General features: G+C 36.9%; 1 protein-coding gene across 50 annotated transcripts in view; it reads left to right on the top strand.

The window, feature by feature from the left end:
• The window catches only part of PTPRD (protein tyrosine phosphatase receptor type D), a 2,321,819-nt gene that overhangs the window by 2,186,574 nt on the left and 112,636 nt on the right, over nucleotides 1-22,609 (top strand). For 30 of the 50 annotated variants that reach the window (XM_032290736.1, XM_032290724.1, XM_032290737.1 and 27 more), the window contains 4 exons: nucleotides 547-561; nucleotides 5,010-5,122; nucleotides 18,101-18,142; nucleotides 18,644-18,741. In XM_032290736.1, the coding sequence (XP_032146627.1) occupies nucleotides 547-561; nucleotides 5,010-5,122; nucleotides 18,101-18,142; nucleotides 18,644-18,741 (268 nt within the window). The remainder of the gene's footprint in view (nucleotides 1-546; nucleotides 562-5,009; nucleotides 5,123-18,100; nucleotides 18,143-18,643; nucleotides 18,742-22,609) is intronic. The other 20 variants (XM_032290752.1, XM_032290751.1, XM_032290750.1 and 17 more) reach the window with 5 other exon arrangements.

Genomic DNA, 22,609 nt, shown 5'->3' with positions numbered 1-22,609 from the left:
CCTTTTCGTGTATTATTTGATTGTGCAAATTTCTGTATAGTTCAATACCATTTGCAGATATTTTATATCATGAAAGGAATGACATACCTCTTAATTGAAGGCTTTTTTAGTTTAAATGAATGAATTTCTTTTATGGAATGATGCTGTATTCCCATGCAGTCCGTTAGTAGCTTTCACATAGCACGTATTTAAAAAATCAAATTATCTCTCTACTATCAAATACTTCCTGGGATATTATTAATTGTGGCAATATTTTGTAGGTGATGGATAAAAATGCATGTGGCATTCACACACACACGCATGCACACACACACACAAACACACACACACAATGTATTCAGTGATGTAACTTCATGTCCTCTGTTTATTTCATAATCAGAGGTCTACAATTACTTTGATTCACTGTCGCTTGCGAATGTATGTCAGTTATGTGTCCTTGCTTGTGAACACTGTTTCTTAAATCTTGGTTGTCATGGTTATCCTTGTTACCATTGACCAACTAACATTTAGCCTTTCTTTTTCCTTTTTTGCTGCATTAAAATGGAGCAGTAAACCTGACAGGTGAGGAATAGAGAACAAACCCATTTAATGATCAGTAAGAAAAACCTAAGAAACTGTTAAGACATTGGAGTTGCTGAAGAGGGGAGGGCAGGGCTCCATACAAAAGATGATACCTGGCCCGTGGAAGATGGGCAAAGCCTACATGTGTACAGTAACTTCATTTAAATGATTCTGGGGAAAGTAGTAAATGTTTTGTTTACATAAGAAACGGATTAAAGGTGAAATTTAAAAGACAGTACACAAACCAACATCTGCGTTTTGTTTGTGGTCAAGATTAAAATGGGCATTTGTGTGTGTCATGTGTCTACAGAGCAGAAATGTGAGGTGTCTCATAAGCTGTTTTGTTTTGTCTTGTTTTTACTGAAGATTAGTTTTCAAGTTTGATTACAAATCCCCTAATGATATTAGCATTTTCATACCCTGCAAATATTGATGATAGTGCCTGAGAACTCTTCCCTAATTCAAAATTATTATCCATGTCTTCCAGTCTTGAATAAGAACAGCAATAATCATAGCTAACATACACTATGTGATTATTGAATGATTAATCCATACTAATCTTCTAGCTTTCATACTCATATCTATATCTTCATATACACTTATGTATAAATATGCATGTAACACATATATAAATTCCTGATTAAACTACAAAAAAAAAAAATCTCAGCGATTACCTACCTTTCTCCCAATGTCATATTCCAGTGGTTTCCAATGAGTGGTCTCTGGAGCAGCAGCCATAGCATCAGCATCACCAGGGAACTTGATAGAAATAAAGATTCTTGGGCCCCACCTCAGACCTACTGAATCAGAGACTCTAGGCATTGGTCCAGCAGGCTGTACTTTAACAAGTCTTCCCAGGCAATCCTGATGCATAGTAAATTTGAGAACCATCGCTGCATTGTTTACACTAAAATCACTTTACATTAGTCAGCAAGCCTCATGTTGAATGATAAAAATCTTTAAACCTCTGTTAGGGCGTCTTTTTTGTGTGGACATCTCTAGTGTCCATTTAGTCAGCAAAAACACCTGCAAAATAGTTTTTTTTTCATCCAAAAGACAAAAACCTTTAAAACTCACTTAAAATACTCAGATATCCACCTTTCATTATAACACTTTTCACATTTTATAATTTAATCAGTGCTTACTTTTTCTATTAAAATGAGAGAGTTGAGCCAAGACGTAGACATCATCATCTAATCTCCCTCTATTTTATACGCAAAGAAACAGAAAAGAAAATTTGTAGTTGGCACATACCAGTAGTGGCGGAGTTGGGATTACATTCTTAATGTTATCAGAATCATGAAGTATTTGGATTGATTTACTTGAATATTCATAGTATAGATATTTAATAAGTATATCTTTCTTCTGAAAGCGTGTGCTGACGTTTTTGTGTATCTTTGTTTCAAGACCATAAGTATGATCTTTCACTCAACTTCCCTTTGATTTTTCTTCCCTTGCGAAATGAGAGCCTGGTGAAAGCTAAATGCCCCTGGACCAGAGCAGCGTTTGTGTTGTGTATTACCCGCATGCCAAAAACCACCTGCTTTGATAGTATTAGCAGTTTCTGACAGATCCAAACTGTCAAGTGATCTTCCATTTCCTTTTCACCTACATAACTCCTGCACATAATAGATACCTCTCACTGCAAGAAATAAATTTGCACTAACATTTTGTCATCTTAATAGAAAAAAAAATATAGTGTAGCAAGGCAAAACTTAGAATCTGTTTCTAGTCATTATTCTTTCCATTTTTCAAAATGAAAATGAGAATGATGAGACCTCTGAAATTTATCAGGAAAAATGTTATTACTTACATTCATGCTGAGCCTAATTTAGACCATTATATGTCTTTTAACATTTTATGACGACTTTTTAAAACTCTTTAGTATTATTACCAATGATGGCCAAACTCTCATCTTCCACATCTTTCCTAAAAATTGTGTCTGTGTTAGGAAACAAACATTCTAGAACATCACATAATAAGTGTTTAAAAATAATGTGATAAGAATGTGGACAGCCAGAATTATCTATGTTGTGATCATCAAAACAAAACTAAGCAAAATACATTTAAGCAGCTGCTTTTCTATTTGGCTAGGATTTCAAGAGTGTGAGAGCTTGGAAAGAATTTCATTTAAATATACAGTGAAAGAGAAGTTAGTTATTAAATGTCAGTAAACCTCTCTGTTCATTACAATTGTGAATTGTAATTTTGTCCCATGTCTTGAGTTTTCTGAGACTCACATCTTTACAAAAAGATGTAATTTCTAACTTTCCTGGTACCAGAGAAATTGGCTGAATTCCTTTAGAGACTTTTTTTTTCTGTCCTTCCAGCTCAGTTGTCACTCACCCCAGCCAAGGGGAAAAAGAAGATAAGGAGGTTACTCTACAATACCTGTAAAAGTAAAGCAGTTTTCTTGCCTAGATAGATATTCCTAATTCTGGGTTCCATAATCTTGCAAGAATGGCAAAGCCACATTGAGAAGGGAGAAAGATCGAAATTTTAGTCATTGGGCCTGGCACATTAGTAGAGAAATGCATGTGTTGCAACTTATGCAAAACGTCGAAACATGAGACAGTCTATCGGTATTATTTGAAGTGAGAAGACCAACCATATGTATCACGTGGCATTAACCAACTAGCTGTACCCAGTGACATTTCATTAACCTATTTCTATTTTGCATCTTCAGTGATAAGAGGAATCTCTTAGTGTGGTGAGGCAAAGACCCATAGCATAGACACAGCGACAGTGCCTCCTCTGAAACTGGTCATCATGTCCTCCTTTCACATGGTCTTCTGAGCCTGTCTTTTTCTTCCTCCTCATATCTTTTTCACCAGCCCTTCATCTCTCCTTTTTCTTTCCTTCTTCTTTTCTACTCTATAGAACTGGAGCTGCCAGTACCTTGGCAGGCCTCAGAATACTGCTCACCTCTGATTGGTGGAATGGCTTTGCAGTACATTTTGTCCCAAGGCTGTATCTGACACCTTTAGGTAGAAAGAGAAATCCTCAGACAGGTTAATCCAAAGTACTGAGAAAGCAACATGTCTAATAGGACTTACCCACGAAACTGTATTCCATCAAGGATGTCTCGCTGAAGGCTTGTACTTGAGCAAATCATGTGCATTTCTCGTTGGTACCAACTTCTCTTCATCCCCTGGTTAGTTTTATTTTATACAGATGAGCGGAAATGGGACTAAAGACTATTTAGCAGGAGCCCTCTGGCTAACCATAGAACAACCTGGGTGGCATTGAATGACAGCCTGTTGCCACAGCAAAACTAATGAGCTGTACCACAGTGACATCGAACAGAGAAAAGCAAAGTTCCTAAACACTGTGCAGCACCTTTCCCCCCCAAATAAAAATGCCTTTGCTTTGCACAGGGGTTAGATACTAGGACTGTGACTCTAGCATAGAGATTGTAGGCATCAGTATTTGGAAAAAAAATAAAAAGCACTGTTTTAAAACGGCTTCCGTTGATTAAATGGGTTTTTAATCTAATTCAAGCTGGAAGAAGATAGTTATGACTCTGTGATTAATTTTTAATGGATAAAGAAATCTTATATACAGATCGATCTGACATTTCTTGCATAGAAATTTGTTAAAATTACATAAGGAGAACTTAAATGGGGATATCTAATAATGCTAGTAGATAGCTTTTAAAACAAAGATGATGAAATGTATTGTGTGAAGAATCACATTTATAACAAGGCACTGTCAATGGTACCTTGAATGGTTATCAGGAAAGTTGATCTACCCACCAGGTGAAATTACTTTTTCTCTGATCTTTCTGTGAACCTTTCAATAACAAAATATTACTCAAAGTTAGCTTAACATTGTTAACAACTAATACTGTTTTTTTCCTTCACATTTGAAAGAAAAAGAGGACGTCTGTTTTACCTGATACCGGTTCTCCTAGGTATTAGGATAACTTGGCATCTTAAAAATGCACTTGTATTTACCTGCCTTAATGGGAAAATCTAAGGCATCTCCACTGTGTAGTCACCACTTACATATACTTAGAAAGAGCTAAGGGGGACAGATTTAACTGTTCAGCTTAAAGCCAACAACAGTGTTAGTATTGGTGACTTCGGGGTATCCTATCCTGTTCCTCACAAATAGAACTAGAAGATAGCAGAGAACTGCTCGGTAAGGGTCCAAGCATATCTCACCAAGATCCCCTTGAAGCCTAAAGGCAGAGTTGCTGAATTATTTAATCCTAGAGTTGGAGGAAGACTTCAAGATCATCCACCTAAACAAAAATGTTAGACCTGAGACAACACTGTAGGCCAAGGGAGGAAAAGCACCCCGAACTTGGTCACAAGGCAGCTGGGTTAAAAAGCTGTAAAACGGAAAACTTGGGAGGTGGCGGGGAGCGCAGGTGCAACTCTCTGCTTTTTGATCTGTTTCAACTGATTTTTTTTTCCTCTTAAATTTGTATTTTCTCCCTATAGGAAGAGGGCAGAGTCTGACTCTAGAAAGAGCAGCATACCGAACAGTAAGGAGATCCCTTCACACCACCCAACAGACCCTGTAGAACTGAGACGCCTTAACTTTCAAACACCGGGTAAGAAGCACCACACATCTTATGCACACACACAGTTTTTACCAAAAGTTTTACAGCTCAATTGATATTAAGAGTTAAATACATCACTTTATTTTGAACCTTTTTGTTCATCCTGCTCTTTTAATTTTATATTGTGGAGACTCGCCCAAGCAAGTCTGAAGGGAAATTAGGATCTTTATGCAAACCTGAAATGGGGTGGGGAAGAAAAGGAAATGCAGTTCTCCTTCAAAGTTGGGAAGAACTATAGTCTTTATGATAATATATACCATGTTTATGGGTTTGATTATTGTTTTTATTATTTGCAATAACACCAATCTGGAAAGAATTCCTTTTCTCATCAAGTGAATGAATGAGTAAATGGATGGATGACTGTACACATCTTTCATCCCACTGGAAAGACATAGATTTCTTCTATATTTTTGTTTGTGTTTATGGTACTCCGAAAGAGGAAGGAAGAAAGGGAGGGAAGGAGGGAGAAAATGAGGCAAATATTTTTAAATATTACCTATACTAAATTTCACTGACCACTTCAGGCTTCTCACTGGAAAGAAACATAAAGTGACTGAGGATAACAAAAAATAGACTTGTTTCTTAAAAAAAAAAAGAACATTAAGTGCTTCAACAGAGGAATATTGCTATGCCTGCTGAGGGGCCTTGTGTGCAATATTATTTATTCAGGCCTACATCTATTTTGCTTTCTTTCAACTAAAGCATGTTTATACCAAATGAATGGCAAACTGTGAATACCAGAGGGAGCTGAAAATTTACAACTGAGTGACCCTGTCTTAATACGTTATGATCATGAACAAAGTGAGGAGCTAATCTAAGAAGTCTTTGGAATTAAAATGTGGTTGTAATGTTGCCCCACAAATTGCAGACAAGTTTCTTTATGTCATATGGATGTCCTGATTCACAATATGATACACTGCAGATATATTACACTACACATTTCACAGTGAATTATTTTGAAGATGGTTTATTATGTTCAACATAGTAGATGTATCATAGTAACTAGTAACTCTTCCACTGAAAGAAATGTTTAGCATTTTCAATGTGGCTATACAATCATCATAATTTTGATATTTAAAAAAAAAATTCCAACTCATATGACGTTAGACTTTAAAAAAATTATTTCATCACGCACCGGCAACTGGTACATGATGATTAAACAAGCTTTGGTCGTCTTCCAAGACGGCTATAGTCCCCTAGATGCGTCACATTGAGTCGCGTCCTCAGTGCTTTAAGGCAAGTTGATATGATTTAAGTTACTGTAGTAAATTTTATTGGTTCCATGCGTTTTGAAATAGAAGGTTACTGACACTTGAGGCTACAGGCAACTTCTCTTTTTTTGGTTGTTTGATTGATTGATTTTTTGAGACAGGGCCTTACTTGCTTGCCCAGGCAGGAGTGCTGTAGCACAGTCATGGCTCACTGCAGCCTCAGCCTCCTGGGATCAGGTGATCCTCCCACCTCAGCCTACCAGGTAGCTAGGACTACTGGGGTATGCCACCACACCCAGCCAACTTTTTGTATTTTTTGTGGAGATGGAGCTTGGCCATGTTGCCCAAGCTGGTCTCCAACTCCTGGGCTCTAGCAATTCACCTGCCTCGGCCTCCCAAAGTGCTGGGATTTCAGGCATTAGCCACCACTCCTGGCCTACGGGCAACTACTTCATAATGGACCCAGGAATTTATATTCCTTTCAATTCGGCATACTCAATGGATAGAGGACCCAAAAGCTGAAGAAACGATCTGCTACATGATTCCTTGCATGTCTTACCTCTTCACCCTTTAAAAGAGCAACACATGGTAGAAATAGAAAAAATGATCAGGCCGGGCACGATGACTCACGCCTGTAATCCCAGCACTTTGGGGGCCTGAGGCAGTGAATCATGAGGTCAGGAGATTGAGACCATCCTGCTAACATGGTGAAACCCCATCTCTACTAAAATACCAAAAAAAATTAGTTGGGCATGTTGGTGCATGCCTATAGTCCCAGCCACTCAGGAGTCTGAGGTGGGGAATCACTTGAAACCAGAGGCAGAGGTTGCAGTGAGCCAAGATCGGACCACTGCACTCCAGCCTGGTGACAGAGTGGGACTCTGTCTCAAAAAAAGGAAAGAAAGAAAGAAAAAAGGATCAGATTTCTCTGTACCTTGCTGCTACCTCTGCACTGCCCCTTCTTCCTCTCTTTTTGACATAAAATGCCATTTGAGCTGGAACCAACCTTGGTTTTTCACCAGAGGCAAAAACACAGTGTAAGGTTGAGCAGAAAGGCAAAGGTACCCCCAAAGGAAGAGAGCTGTCTGTGCAGAGAGAATGCTTAGCAGGTGCTGGTGACTGCAGGTAAGAGAATAGGAGTGTCCTCAACCAGGAGGCCTCTGTCTGCAAGTACTTCTCACTTTCAGGTGTAATTTTGCAAATATGGCCAAACTCAAGAATTCTATTAGCAATTTAATTTTCCCAGTGTAATTGGGGATATTATATCCATTTATAGAGAGAATCTGTTAAATTTTATATAAGATAGAAATAAGAATGAATGTTACAATTGTAACATGGCTTTTATCGCCAATGACTTTACAAAATTAAAATGGAGACCTGAGTATAAAGGAAAGTGTCGCTTAACTAAAGTTAGACTTATCACCTCAAATGGGAAAGGGAATAAAGTGGACAAAATGAGATAAGAGAGGAGATGTAGTAGAGGAGGAGACTAGAAAAGGAGAAATTGTCCTAAGATTCTAGCACATCTGTTCACTCAGGAAGCAATACGCCCTTTGGCTCAGGTAAGCAATCCACTTAAGCTGGATTTGTTGAAATTATTTATTTGCCACCCAAGCTCTATGTTGTGGCCTGCTGTCTGGAAAAATTTTTACCATTTTACAAAGGAAATAGACTCAGCTGTTAATGTGAAATTCGTAGAGATGTGACCCTTTGCTTCAGCCTGTATGAATTTTGGCCGGTGGCTGTGAATTACCTTAATTACTTGGCAATAGGATGAGAGCAAAATGTGGGGTTGTTAACCCAATAATCCTTTTGTGCTCTTTCTTCTCTTCTTTTTCATGAAGAATCAAGGGTTTTCTTGGATAATGAAATAAAGTAATCCTTTATTAGGTGTTGCATAACAGGTGCTATGATGCTACTTCATTTTTAGATTTTTTAATTATTTACATTTCACTGTCTGAATGTGGCTTTTTATGTATGATATCTACTATAAATGTATAATTGCTTATCCCCAAATATTGTAACACTTAAGAATATTAATAATATATATAAGTAGAGAATTAATAATCCCATCTTATGTTCAGAAAATGTCTTTGAATGAAATGAGATGCCTGTGATTTATATAACCAGTACCCAGTACAGAATTTGTTCCCAAAGACAAATTGATTTCCACTTCTGATGGGTCTGTTACGAATGACAAAATGGCAAACAAACATTACCATTTGAAATTGAGTAGGCCTTTCAGAAGGTAAAGCAAGCACATTGCTTAGTTCAGTGGTTCTATAAATTCTACTTTCTCAAAAAAATCATCTTGTGAATGAAAGATTCATTTACATTCTAAGTTATTTATTCTTGTGGAGAATATAGATTTAAGGAGTCAGATCTTTTTTCTTTAATTTTGCCTGACATTCCTAATTTCATATAAATTTAGCATTCCAACAATATAAGTACGTCAAAGAACTGTACCATTAAGTGCAAATGCAATACCACAAACATAGTTCCATCCACTGTTGCTCAGCTAAGGCACAAAGAGAGGACAGAGAAACCTGCTTTTTTTTCTTTCTTTCTTTTTCTTTTTTTTTTTTTTTCCCAGTATAACCATCTTCGTGAAGTAGGAGAGTGTGGGAAGGAACATTACTTCAGCACATTTTCAAACTTTTGTTTTTTGAGATGGCGTTTCACTCTTGTTGTCTATGCTGGAGTGCAATGGTGCGATCTTGGCTTACTGCAACCTCTGCTTCCCAGGTTCCAGGGATTCTCCTGCCTCAGCCTCCTGAGTAGCTAGGATTACAGGCATGTGTCACCACGCCCAGCTAATTTTGTATCTTTAGTAGAGATGAGGTTTCTCCATGTTGGTCAGGCTGGTCTTGAACTCCCGAACTCAGGTGATCTGCCTGCCTCGGTCTCCCAAAGTGCCGGGATTACAGGTGTGAACCACTGCACCCAGCCTCATTTTCAAACTTTTGGACAAGAATCAAGTCGCCCTGTGACACCGCTGATAGCGTTCCAAAGAAGCAGCTTGGGCTTGAGTTTGTACACTCACCTTGAGGAGTTGCTGTATCTTCTCATTCTGAGGTCACTGATGGTGCTGGCAGCCAGAGATAGTTCAGGGCTGAAGCCCACTAATATGTTACTGACAAGAAAGATCTTGGTCTTTTTAGCATTAAGATGAGTGAGAAAAGAATCGCCAACCCAGCCCCTTCTTTAAAACCATTTTATTTTTGTCTTGTTGAGCTCAGTATAATTGTTACTTAACCGTTACATTGCTGCATCAGAGACAATATGGAATTGTTGAATAAATGTTCTGTTTTTCCCTAAATGGTAGTTTTTCTAGGAATAGGGCTAGATTCAGGATAAACAGTCTGAACAGTCTGATGGGATCCCAGGATGCTGCAGAGTGTTAGGACTAATCTATTACTTAAGTGATAGGTTCAAATGGCAGGTCTGGACAAATATATAGGAACAGTTATCATTTTTGGTGCTTGTACACTTTCATTATTAAAATATCCTTTAAAATGAAAAAGAAGAAAATCAAGTTAATCCGTGAATCACTGTATGTTAGCATCTGAGCAGGTCGAGGAAGCTCACTCTTTCACAGTTGAAAGCAGGGACCTCAAATTGTAGGCATCTTGCATGATTGTAAATGTCTATCTTATTGAGGTTCAATATTTGGGACAACTTGAACTGCCTAATCTTTTCAGAGAATAATGGTTGAAAACAGTGAATCGCTGATTATTAGTGTACAAGATCAGCCAGAATTAGTGTGGAACAGGCAATTTAAGTAACATCAGTCGTATCACCAATAACTTTACCAAATTAAAATAGGGACTTAAGTATTTAGGAACGTATCATTGAGCTAAGGTTTGACTTATTAGTTCTAACAGGTAATAACATAAGGTGGACAAAATGAGTAAAAGAGACAGGTGGTGCAGTAGAGGGATTTACTAGAATTATTAACTGCTGATCAAGTTTTACAAGTCTTTAAGGTGTATGGAAGAAGGGAAGAAAATATTCACTTATAAAAGATGCATTTACTTTGAGAGGCCAAGGCAGGTGGATCACCTGAGGTCAGGAGTTTCAGACAGCCTGACCAATATGGTGAAAACCAGTCTCTACTAAAATACTAAAAGTTAGTTGGTCGTTATGGTGAGTGTGTATGGTCCCAGCTGCTGCAGAGACTGAGCCAGGAGAATTGCTTTAACCTGGAGGCAGAGGCTGCAGTGAGCTGAGATCACGCCACTGCACTCCAGGCTAGGTGATAGAGTGAGACTATGTCTCAAAAAAATAAATAAATAAGTAAAGGAACCCTCTATTAAGCGCCATACATCTTCGTAGACAGCAGTAACTGAGTATGACTTGGGATAGGTTGACAGACGTGTTGCTTATTAAACAAAAAGGAACTGTGTTAGCCTCATTTGGAAGGAAAGTTTTCTTTCTTTTCTCCTTTAAACAATTTCTTAGTTATTTTAGTCTCTCCCTCCTAGTACATCTTCTTTTTAATTTCAAAAGCGACACATTTATTGGGAAAATTTTGGAAAATAGTAAACAAGCTTGTTAACAATTATTGCATATAGATTGTGACCATTTTGGTGTTCACTATATTATTATTTTTTTTGTATGTTTGAAAATTTTTATCATCATATGGTGGGAAAGGGGCCAAGAAAAGCACTTTTAGAGAAGAAAAATTACTCTTCATTCTACCACTTCATTTTTTTTGATGTACTTAAAGTAAAAATTAAAAGATTTTTTACTCCAATTTAGTCTCCAGAAATATCTGCCAGGTACAATTTCATGTATATCTTTCTAGACATAATTTGTATGTGTAGTTCTTTAAATGATATACACTAGGTAGGTGTGTGTGTATGTATATGTCATATATGTATACACACACACAATTTGCTGTTGTTAACATTTAACTATATAAAAACAGACCTTTTTGCAAGTGAGTGTATTATGTCTTATGTTCTTTTTAACAGCTAATGGCAATGATGGTAGTCTGTTCTGTATTTATCAAAATGTATTAACTCATTCCCTATTAATGGAGGCTAAGTTATATCTCATGTTTTGCTATTACAAATACTACTGTAATGATCATTAATGAGCCCATATGTTTTGACACCATCATTGCTATTTCTGCATGTTAGACACCTGGAAATATGATAGCAGTGTCCTAGGGTAGACACATTTGCCATTTTGATAGAGAGACCCAATTACAGACTTTTTGAAATGCTGTAAAAATCCTTTACTGACAGTTTGACCCCTCTGGCCCATGGCCTGTAGAATTGGATGAAATGATGAAGATAAATGCAATATTATAAAAAAAAGATGATATATAAGAAAACCAGACTACTAATATGTGTTCATTTTTCTTCTTTTTCCCTGCAAAGAAAATTTAGAGGTTGAGGATCTTAGAGAAATCCACTTATTTTCAGTACAAAGAAAGTTGTAAGAGAAGATGCTACTGATGGCATTGGTGGTGCACCAATCATTACCTTTTCTTGTGACTGGATTTCAATATTAAATTATCTGCTGTCCCTGTTCATATCTCCTTTCTGGCCCCAAAATACCTGCAAACAAAACCAAAACTATAGTATTCCTGCTTGCACCTTTTAGGAAAAGAGATTTAAAACTTGATGATCAGATGTTACAACATAAAGACCTCGTTTTCATTCCTTGGATGACCTTCATATGTTTTGCCCTAAAGCATACATGGATGGTAGGTGATTGATGGGCTATGAAAAATAAAAACAAACTCATAAAAAGTTAACGGATCAGAAATAATGATATCAGCAGCAGAAATGTCTGCACAGCAACCGAATGGGCTTCAAAAAGCTCTCAAGCTATCTCTTCTGATCTATTAATACTGTTAATTAGATCCGTGCTAACAAGATACATTGTTATATATACTTTCTTCATATATTCATATTTCATTTTATACAGTAAGGAATTTAGGCATATGACCTAGATTAAGAATACCAGATGTGTTCTTTGTGTTTTATATTCTGAAAATGATGATTCATTAAATCTAAATGCCAAATTTCTGACATAAAGGAACATCGTTTGTTCAAATTCTGTATTTTGAGAGAGTCTACATTAGAACTGAATTTTACAAAAAAATTTTTTAAACGTTTTGAGACAGGATCTTGCTCTGTTGTCCAGGCTTGAGTGCAGTGGCACAGTCACAGCTCACTGTAGCCTCAACCTTCCAGATTCAAGCAGTCCTCCAACCTCAACCTCCCAAGTAGTTGGGACCACAGGCATTTGCCATCATGCCTGGCTCATTTAAAACAATTTTGTTTTTTGCAAAAACGGGGTCTTCCTTTGTTGCCCAGGCTGGACTGAAACTCCTGTAAACAAGTACAAATTGTGAATTTTAATTATGCCATTCAATGCTTACCTATAAAACACTTTTGGAGACTCTTTCATTTAATGATGATTCCCCAGTCATAAATTAAATCCAATTGTCATTATTATTGTATCAGGAAGCTTACAAATCTATGTTCTCTTTATCTTTAATTTATTATTAGTTTGTGATACAAATAATAAACATAGCAGAGTATTTGTATTTCATTCAGGGAATTCTAAATAGTGCATAAATTATGCTAAAATATGGCAAATATTTAATGAACGAATTTTCTCTTTCTGACTGTTAATTCGGTAGAATTCTACTGTTAGGACTGTGATAATTGATTTGATGAAAAAATTAGCTTCTCTTTGGTCCATTAGCACAAACTGTTCTCCAGCCTTTATCACAATTTGTCAGTAAGGAAAATCATGAAGAGACTGTTACTGGGTCATTACAGACACACGTATACAGTGACAGAAAAAAATTGTCTAAAAGATGTACCACCATTATTAATGACTTAAAAAATTCTACTTAGTAGAATAGTTCTATAGTGCCTACTGCATTCAGTGCAAGGCTTAAAATATGAAAACAGAGCAAATGTTTGATAAATATTTTTCTATGGATAATAAAGTCATTCGAAGCATTCAGTAGCCTTACTGACTTAATAAAACAGAGCAGGACATTTGAAAAGCAAAAATACCATAAATTAGTTTCTAAAAAAACATTCTACCAAATAGTATTTCAGTTTTTAACATTTTAAATTAATACCTTTAGTTTGTGTTTTCATGGAAAGATATTTTGGCAAGAAGTAACTAGAAAATACAGATACATTTTGGCATCACCTTTTCCTGTTCTCCACCATTGAAACAGATATCCTAGGTGTAGTCACTATATTGACACTTTTTCTCAAACCAAGGATGGTTTATGATCTCTGTCTTGCTGCATACAGAGCCTAAACAGTCTTAAAGGTGCAGCTTTATGTACATGTCACCACTTATCCAGGGGTGTTAAATGATTTGAGAGACAGCATGGCATAATGAGAAATGTGCTAAATTGAGAGTGGGCAAGGTATGGGATCAAATTCCTCATGTAGCTACAGTTTTGCTGATAATGATGACCTTGATCGAATTCTTTAACTCCTCTGGGCTTCATTTTTCTGATTGGTAGAATTATTGGAAAATCAGATTAGGTAGACGGGGAGGTAGACGAACCCATAGGTTGAACTGTATGAGAAGCACACTTTTACATCCTCAGCACAAAGCTCAGTATCTAGTCCATTGCCTTGTGGATACAAGCATGCAATCTGTCATTCACAACAGTCCTTGATTCTAATTCATGTGCACACGCGCGTGCACACACACACACACACACACACACACACACAAATGGACGAAAGAGGGTTTTGGTCTTTTAAAACAGAGGCCATAATTTATTTAATCAAATGTAGTTTGCAAAAGTGCTTATCTTTTGACACTGACTAAATTTTAACAAAATTTTGAGTCAACATTGAAACTGAGGAAATATCCCATGATAATCTGGATTTAATTGCTATTGAAAACCTAAAAAGTCTGATCTGATTGGCCCTGCATTCCCAATTGTCATAGCAAGTCCTGGAGCTCAATAGTTTTACCCTTTTCAGAAGTCCCCCACATGCACACCAGCCCTAAAGATGACTGACATTGAGACTGAGCGTTAGTTGCCATTTATGTCATGCTTATAGCTGTTTTTCACATAGTAAAGAATTACTGTTCTTTCTGGAGTCTCTGTTCAAAGTAGAGGAAAAAAAGCCAGCGCTGGAAACCTGCTCATCATGAGGAAATGGGAATGAGCGTATTTTGTGTGTGTGTGAAAATGTTGACTGTATAATACTTAGCCATCTTCAGTCATTTATCTTAACAACCTGGCCCCTACCATCCGTGGAGACTTTGCCCCTGCTTTATTTAGAAGGTCACAAACGGTATTCTAGAAATAGTACAGTAGAAAGATGCCTAAGCTGCATGTTCAGATGTTATTTACTGTCTGGGCTTATGTTTACAAGTCATCTAACTTTTCTGGATTTGAATCCTCTTGTATAAAATGAAAGTGCTAGACTAAGTCATCTCTAAGGTGCCTTTTAGGTTACAATGCCAGGATTTTAAAGTTTACTTCTTATAAGGAAGTTACCATGACATTATGTCACAAATATATACCCTATTCAAGGGAGCCATCCTGTTTTTTCCTCCAACCTAAGGCAGATTTCAGTGACTGCCTCTGTCACTTTTCATGTTGACTCTATATTGTGGAGATCATAGCTTCAAAATGAAAACTCTGCTCAGATTTGAGGTGTGCCTTTAAAATGCATTTGTGTTGTACATTTGTAGCTTTGAACTGATGAGGTCATGACACTGGCAAGTCCTCACTGTTAGCTGTGCTTCAAGTTCTTTGCTGCTAATAATAGTTAAAGTACTAAAGCTTGCTAACAGGGCGTTAGAGGGATTCAAGAATATCACCAAGAGATAAGCTCATCTCATTCTCATACATCCTGATACGATTTCTAAATAGAAAAAAAAAGTCATAAATGGAGTTACAGACCGCCCCCCCCACCATCATGAAGTCCCATAGGACTAACAGCCAGTGCTGGGGAACTTTAAAAATATCAGTATATAGCTCCGACATTCAGAGATCTGAATTAATTGGTCTGGTGTACAGCCTGCAAAAAAAAAAAAAAAAAAAAAAGACAAAAAGAACTTTAAAGCTTATCAAATAATTCAAACGTGAAAACTCTGGTGTTGTAAAGACTTTGGTTTATAGACTGTGAGCAATGGTCAGGTTGCCAGACAAAACATTGAAAAGATACCACAGTGAGGTCAACTTCAAGTTTTCTTAGTGTCTGCGTTTTCATTCAAAATACAACATACTTGTTTATGTCATATAACATTTTTTTTTCACTATTGGGCAGTGGAGATGTTTCCGCAGAATTGTGTAACAATATTTTGAAGTAGATCCTTGGTAATTGTTTTCTGATAGGAGCTAAACAGTTTCAACTTAGAAGATTTTTCTTGTTGAGGATTATTTTTATGCTGCCATTCAGTCTTTTCCGATATATGACGTAACATCATAATAGACTGTGTATACATTTTGGCTAATGAAAGAAAATAGCAACAAACTTAAATAGTTCAAAAAGTAGACAATTCAACTGTGTACTAGTTTTCCATTTGTAAAACGTAAGTACTCTCCCCTCCCTCAAAGAAAAGGTACAGTAACTTTCAGAAGCCTTGCATATGAACCATGTTCAATTGACCCTCTCCGTTCAGAAGTTCTGTCTATATGTGGGGAGGATGAAAGGTAAAAAGAAGAGAATGGCTCTTGAATTTATCTAGTTCTATACACTTATTTTAAGAGTTAAAGAAATCAAGGTGCTTGACAAATGGTGATTTGTTCCTATCAGTAGATGTCAAAACCAGAAATAGAAACCATGTCCAGTATTCCAGGCCAGGATTCCTTCTCCTGTATCATTGGATTCACACAAATTCTCCTCCCTTTTCTGTGAAACATCCATCTGCCATTTTTACTTGTCCTAGAAATTGAGTGTAATGTGGTATGCAACAATAAGTTTTATGTAGCGATTCTTTAATGTTATGGTATCTTGCATGTGCAAGATATATGTATATGTATTCTGATGTGGAATATAATGAGTAAGTGTAGGTCTGCTTGAATTTTTCTTTAATAAGCTTCCAGTGTAATACTTCCAGACCATATGCCAGTGCATGCCACAAGTAAATATGTTGATTGCATCTTTGGTTATTATTACGGTCTTCTACTGCTGTTATACTAATACTGTTCCCATCTCCAACTGGCTTTACTTTTTGCAGCTTTGAGCAGTAATTCAGTCCCCTACGCCTCCCTGATTGGCTCTGTGTCCTCCCTCTCTAGCCAAACCACCACTCAGTCCATATATGATAATAACTCTCTCCCACGATTCGCTCGAAAAGGTCTAAACATCTTTGTCTCTATTATTTTCTCTGTTAAAGCACTGTAACGATGTCCATATCAGTCCATTTCCATTTCCAGATCAGCTTAAAGTCACCTATCCCTTTGCAGTTCCATTATTTTCATTGGGGGTGCCTCATCTGGATAAGATCATATAATAACAGATCACTGTCACCCACTCAGTCCCTCCACAAAATGTAAATTATTTCAATTCTACCATTAATACAGAAAAGTTTCAGAAAGGGTTCCAAAATTTTGTTCCAAAGGCATTATTATATCACCAACAAAGAATTTCTCCTTCCAAGCAATTCAGTTTTATTGGATCGCCACTAAAATTTTAGCTGACTGGAAGCAGACCTTCATAGCTGTAAAAACTAAACCACTGCAATTCACAACAGTTGCTAAAGTGATAGTCTTCAAAAAGCAGGGTAGTTTTTTACATAACTTACCAGAACCATTGATAATTTGGCATTTGAGATAAAAGAACTTACTGGGTGACTTTTAACAATGGTATAATTCCTAAAATGCCCTTAAAGTAGTCACATGTCACGTTGACTCAGCGGCCATCATTCTACAGGCTCCCTCCAAAGATCTACAGTGACAGCAGAATGTCAACATGGCTTCCAGTTTGAGCTCCTCCCTCATTCTTTTTCTGCTTCAGTGGCCTCCCTGGGGACATGCTAGTTCAGGTTTTTCTAGCCAGCTGGAATTTGTGTCTGTAAGATAAGAGTCAGCCATGCGCTTTCATGTTACTTCTGTAAAATTAAAAGGAAAGCAATAAAAGGCAAATCATATGAAAACAGAGAAAACATCAGAAAGACACAGGATTCGCCAGAATTAATAGTGGATTATTTTTCACGGAATCTATGAAATTAATATGTCTTCCACTGGCTGAATGAACTAGAATGTGTCAGCCCCTGTCTCTGCTTTCCTTCTTTCTTCACCCACTTTCCCTCCTTTCTTTTCACCATTTGCTCACTTCCCTGAATTCATTTCTCATCCATGGACAAAGATGTTTACACCTGAAGTAGATTGTAGGTTTGCTGGGGGTTGAATAATGGGGACGTGGGGCAAAATATCATGAAGCTGTTAGTGTGGCCATTTGTAAGTGTCCAGGAGAAGGCTGCAACCCCAACCTCTACAATCTGCTACTAGTGGAAACATTTTTGAGGCTCACTTTGGTGTCTGATTGTGCCGTCAGTGATTCTCGTCAATGAGCTGTGGTGCATGTCATTCTCTGTGTGTTTGCATGTGAATGTCAGTCACCTATAGGTGTGTGAAATATTAGCAATCTCAATCTAGTCACGATGTATAGTGAATCCTGAACAAACTTGCAGCATTTTGATTAGACTTTTTAAAAAGTGTATCAGGCTTTCCATTTCATTTTTTTTCATAAAGAATTTGTTCTATTTTATTTTATTTACACCATCATTTCCTTTGCAGGTTCAGATGATTCCGGTTACCCTGGTAACCTTCATTCTTCAAGTTAGTTTTTCTTGATTATGCATAAGTCATTTTATGTTTACTATCAAGCTACTACTCTTTCCCTTTTAGGCCTTTCTCAGTGTCTGTTTTCTTAGTTCACTTGACACCATTTAATTCCACACAATTTCCATTTCACACAGTGCAGGAGAAGGAGTTTGAAATGGCATAAAAGTCATTACTCAAAGCAGAAGTTGACATCAAGCCTGTCAGTTTTCTCCGCAAGCTAACCTCATTGATTCTTAGCACAATAACGCTTTCTTTTACACTAGGAGTGTTAGTTTGGAGATTATGCTTGGTGACTTTTCATTTGGCTACAAAATTCATCTTTCCAGAGCATGTCCTGCTTTGAGTAACCAAACTATTTGCCTGCTTCCTCACCTAAACATCTTTACTACTCACATATTTTCAGGCCATTTCTAACTATAGTATTCTCTATATTTTCGGATAGTTAGCATCATTTTCATTTGTTTTCAAATGCATTTCTTCTTTCCTTTTTAATAGGTATGGCTAGCCATCCTCCAATACCTATCTTGGAACTTGCAGACCACATTGAAAGATTGAAAGCAAATGACAATTTGAAGTTTTCCCAGGAATATGAGGTAATTCACTGTGCTTATTCTTGACAGTAATTTCAAGAGCTGCTCTTCTCTTTTTTTGACCATGTTCTTGAAGGTTAACTTCATCAGTGCTTTTCCCTTTAAATATGACTCAAATATAATATAAAAATATATAATGAACCACCAACGTAAAAGTGTTTGTACAAGCAATATAGTAATTACACTTTTAAAAAGTGTTGATTTTACATTTATTTAATATTACTTGTTGAGATTATGTATTTCTGTTTTTTTAATTTTTACTTTATTTTTATTGATAGTAATTGTATATATTAATTTATTATGTATTATTATTAATTATAATCACCATTCTGTGTAACAGATCACTGACGCTTATTCCTTCTGTCTAGCTAAAACTGATCAACATCTCCCCTTTCTATTGCCATCCACTGGTAATCACCATTCTATTCTCTACTCCACTGAGTTTGACTTTTTTAGATTTCACACATAAGTGAGATCATGCAGTGTTTGTCTTTCTGGTTTTTCAGTTCCTAGAATATACTAAACTGATAAGCTTTCCAGCATACCAAATAGGTCCTAACACACTGATTTGTGATAAGAATCTTCATCTATAAAGCAAGATTACGGAGATTAAGTACATTTCTCAAGACTCTTGGTTTTGTAAGCCTGAAAACTCTGTAATTGTGTGTACATATATATATTATCTTATCCTTCAGTCTAAATTAATACTAGAGCTAATATGAAGATTGAAATGTATTTTCAGAGAGTTGCTTGTTTTTGAAGGAATGGTACACTGAATGCTATCGTAAAATGCCAGAATTCTTAAAGATTCTTTGTGAATTCTTGATGAAGGTAAATGAAAAGTGTGTGTGGGTGTGTGTGTGTATGCGTGCATGCATGTGCGCATGCACATGTATTTGGATATTGTGGTATATATCAAGCAAAAACTTATAGAACTGGGTATTTCTAGTGTTCTCCAGCAGCAAAGATTCTTAGTCAAGCCAGTTAATGAATTGTTGATAACCAGACCATAATTATTTTTTCTAGGCCAGTTTTAACTTAGCATAAGATTAAAATGTACCACTGAAATCTTGCAGTTGTACCATATAACAAAAGATTATTGGGTACCTAGGCAGCCCAAATTTCACCATCAGGGGTTTCTATTGATTTACTTAATGGGAGCTGATAACACAGCCCTGTTACCTCTCTTGGTTTTGGTTGTATAAGCCTTAATTGGGGCAATTGCACTGGACCTACCAGCTCTAACATTCTGCCCTGTCACATTCTATAGTAACCTGTAAGAGGACCCCCAACCTCAATTGGCTAAAGGGATCACAAAAATAAGAAGAAGCTTTACATAAGACAATGTGGAGCAGTGAGGCCTGTGGCAGTCTGAGTATCTGCATGGCCTTCCTAAAATCTTCAGATATTCAAATATTCGTTTTTTTAAGTCATTGCGCCAGAAATGCAAAACATCCCTGTACTCTCATCCTCCTCTACCCTCAAGAGCCATACGGCCTTTTATTCCATGTGCACGCTCCAGCATCTTGGTCATGTGTTTGATAGGACAGAAAGATTTGGTTTGTTTCCTTGCCTCTTGATTAGGTTATATTTTCTTTTTTTTTGTGCTCCAAGCATTCAGAACATTTTCAATGTTGGGAAAATTCGCACTGGATCAGAGGTTACCTTCTTTTCTCAAATGGCCAGCAGCCTCTTTCCTGCTCTTCTCTTGATTGCGGTAGCTCTTTTAAAATTATGCAGTGTCCTTTAAAACACTTTCTATAGTTTCTAAGTTAGGGCTTCAGGCTGCAGAGTGAGTTTTAGAAGAGAAAACAAGGCAAACGAGAACTAGCAGCTGGGGCAACGTGAAAAATTCTCAGTTATATCAGTTTTTATGAATCAGAAATCTTTCATCACTCCAGCCTACTTTTTATTGTTGTATGATTCTGATTATTTTGCCATGTGATATTTGTGCATGGCCCTGCTTTAATTATTTGTTTTTGATTATGAGTTATGTAATGGGTCACGAATTGTGGAAATAATCCACAATTTGTTATTATAGCAAATTAAACCGGACCTGTTAAATAAGCTCGACCTGTTAATAAGCCATTAATTCACTCTCCACCAATATAACCTAAACGGTTGGCAATAATACAGTCATGCATCACTTGCCGACAGTGACACTTACGGAGAAATGCGTTCTTAGGTGATTTTGTTATTGTGCAAACATCGTGGAATATAGCAAACCTAGATAGTATAGTCTGGTATACACTTAAGTCTGGTATACAGCCTATTGCTCCTAGGCTACAATCCTGTACAATAAGTTACTATATTGAATGCTGCTGGCAACATAACCCAGTGGTGACTGTTTGTGTATTTAAACAAAGAAAAGGTAAGGTAAAAATACTGTAAAAAAGATTTTTAGACTGGATGCAATGGCTCATGCCTGTAATCCCAACACTTTGGAAAGCTGAGGCAGGTGGATTACCTGAGGTAAGGAGCTTGAGACCAGCCTGACCAACATGGTGAAACCCCATCTCTACTAATAATACAAAAATTAGCTAGGCGTGGTGACACATGCCTGTAATCCCAGCTACTCGGGAGTCTGAGGCAGAAGAATCCCTTGAACCAAGGAGGCAGAGTTCGCAGTGAGCCGAGATAACGCCATTGCATTCCAGCCTGGGCAACAAGAGCAAAACTGTCTCCAAAAGGAAAAAAAAAAAAAATGAAAATATTTGTAAATGGTACTCCTATGTAGGAACCTTAGCATACATGGAGCTTTTGAGACTCGTAGTTGCTTTGGGTGTCAGTGAGAGTAGTGAGTGAATGTGGAGGCCTAGGACATTACTGTACAATACTGTAGACTTTATAAACACTATAAACTTAGGGGATACCAAATTTATTTTAAAATCATATTTCAATAGAAGATTAACCTTAGCTTACTGTAATGACTTTATACAATTTTTAAGTTTTTCGACTGTCTTAATAGCACTTAGCTTAAAACACAAACACATTATACATCTATACAAAAACATTTTTTCTTTACATCCTTATTTTATAAGCTTTTCTCTTATTTACGTTATTTTAACTTTTTAGAACTTTTGATTAATAGCTAAGATGCAAAGACATGCATTCATCTAGGCCTACACAGTGTCATAATCATCAATATCACTGTCTTCTGCCTTCACATTTTGTCTACTGGAACGTCTTCAGGGTGACAGCAAGGAGCTGTCATCTCCCATGATGACAATGCCTTCTTCTGCATACCTCCTGAAGGACATAACTCAGGCTGGTTTAAAGTTCTTTTTTTAAATAAATAAAAGGAGAGCACTTTAAAATAACGATAAAATGTATATTGTAGTAAACCCATAAACTAGGAACATTCACTTCTTAGCAGTATTAAATATGTATTATACATAATTCTATGTGCTAGACTTTTATATGACTGGTAGCAGAATAAGGTTACTTACACAAACATCTCTACAACCACGTGAGTAATACGCTGTGCTGGGACATTATGACAGCTACCGCCTCCCTAGGCGATGGTAATTTTTTCAGATCTGTTGTAGTTTTATAGATCAGTGTCTTATTTGTGGCTTGCTGTTGACTGAAATGTCATTAGACAGCACATAACAATAAAAGCTCACTCAAGCAATCTCAGTTGCATCCAGTGAATACAATAACTGGCCTCTGCAAAAATGGAATTTTCAAGAAATGCTACATGTAAAGATACTTCGATGATCCTCATTTAGCCATTAGATCAGAAGTGCCCCTTGAAAGTAGTTATGAACTAACTGCATGCTGGCAGTGCTGCCATGCACAGCTTTCCCAGTAGGCTTAGCTGTGGACATCATAGCCCACATAGACTTCACTGATGATCATGATGATGACC

The sequence above is a fragment of the Sapajus apella genome, unplaced genomic scaffold (assembly GCF_009761245.1).
Source record: "Sapajus apella isolate SASKATOON/1434 unplaced genomic scaffold, GSC_monkey_1.0 scaffold24, whole genome shotgun sequence".
Classification (NCBI taxonomy): domain Eukaryota; kingdom Metazoa; phylum Chordata; class Mammalia; order Primates; family Cebidae; genus Sapajus; species Sapajus apella.
This window is presented reverse-complemented; position numbering and strand designations above follow the sequence as displayed.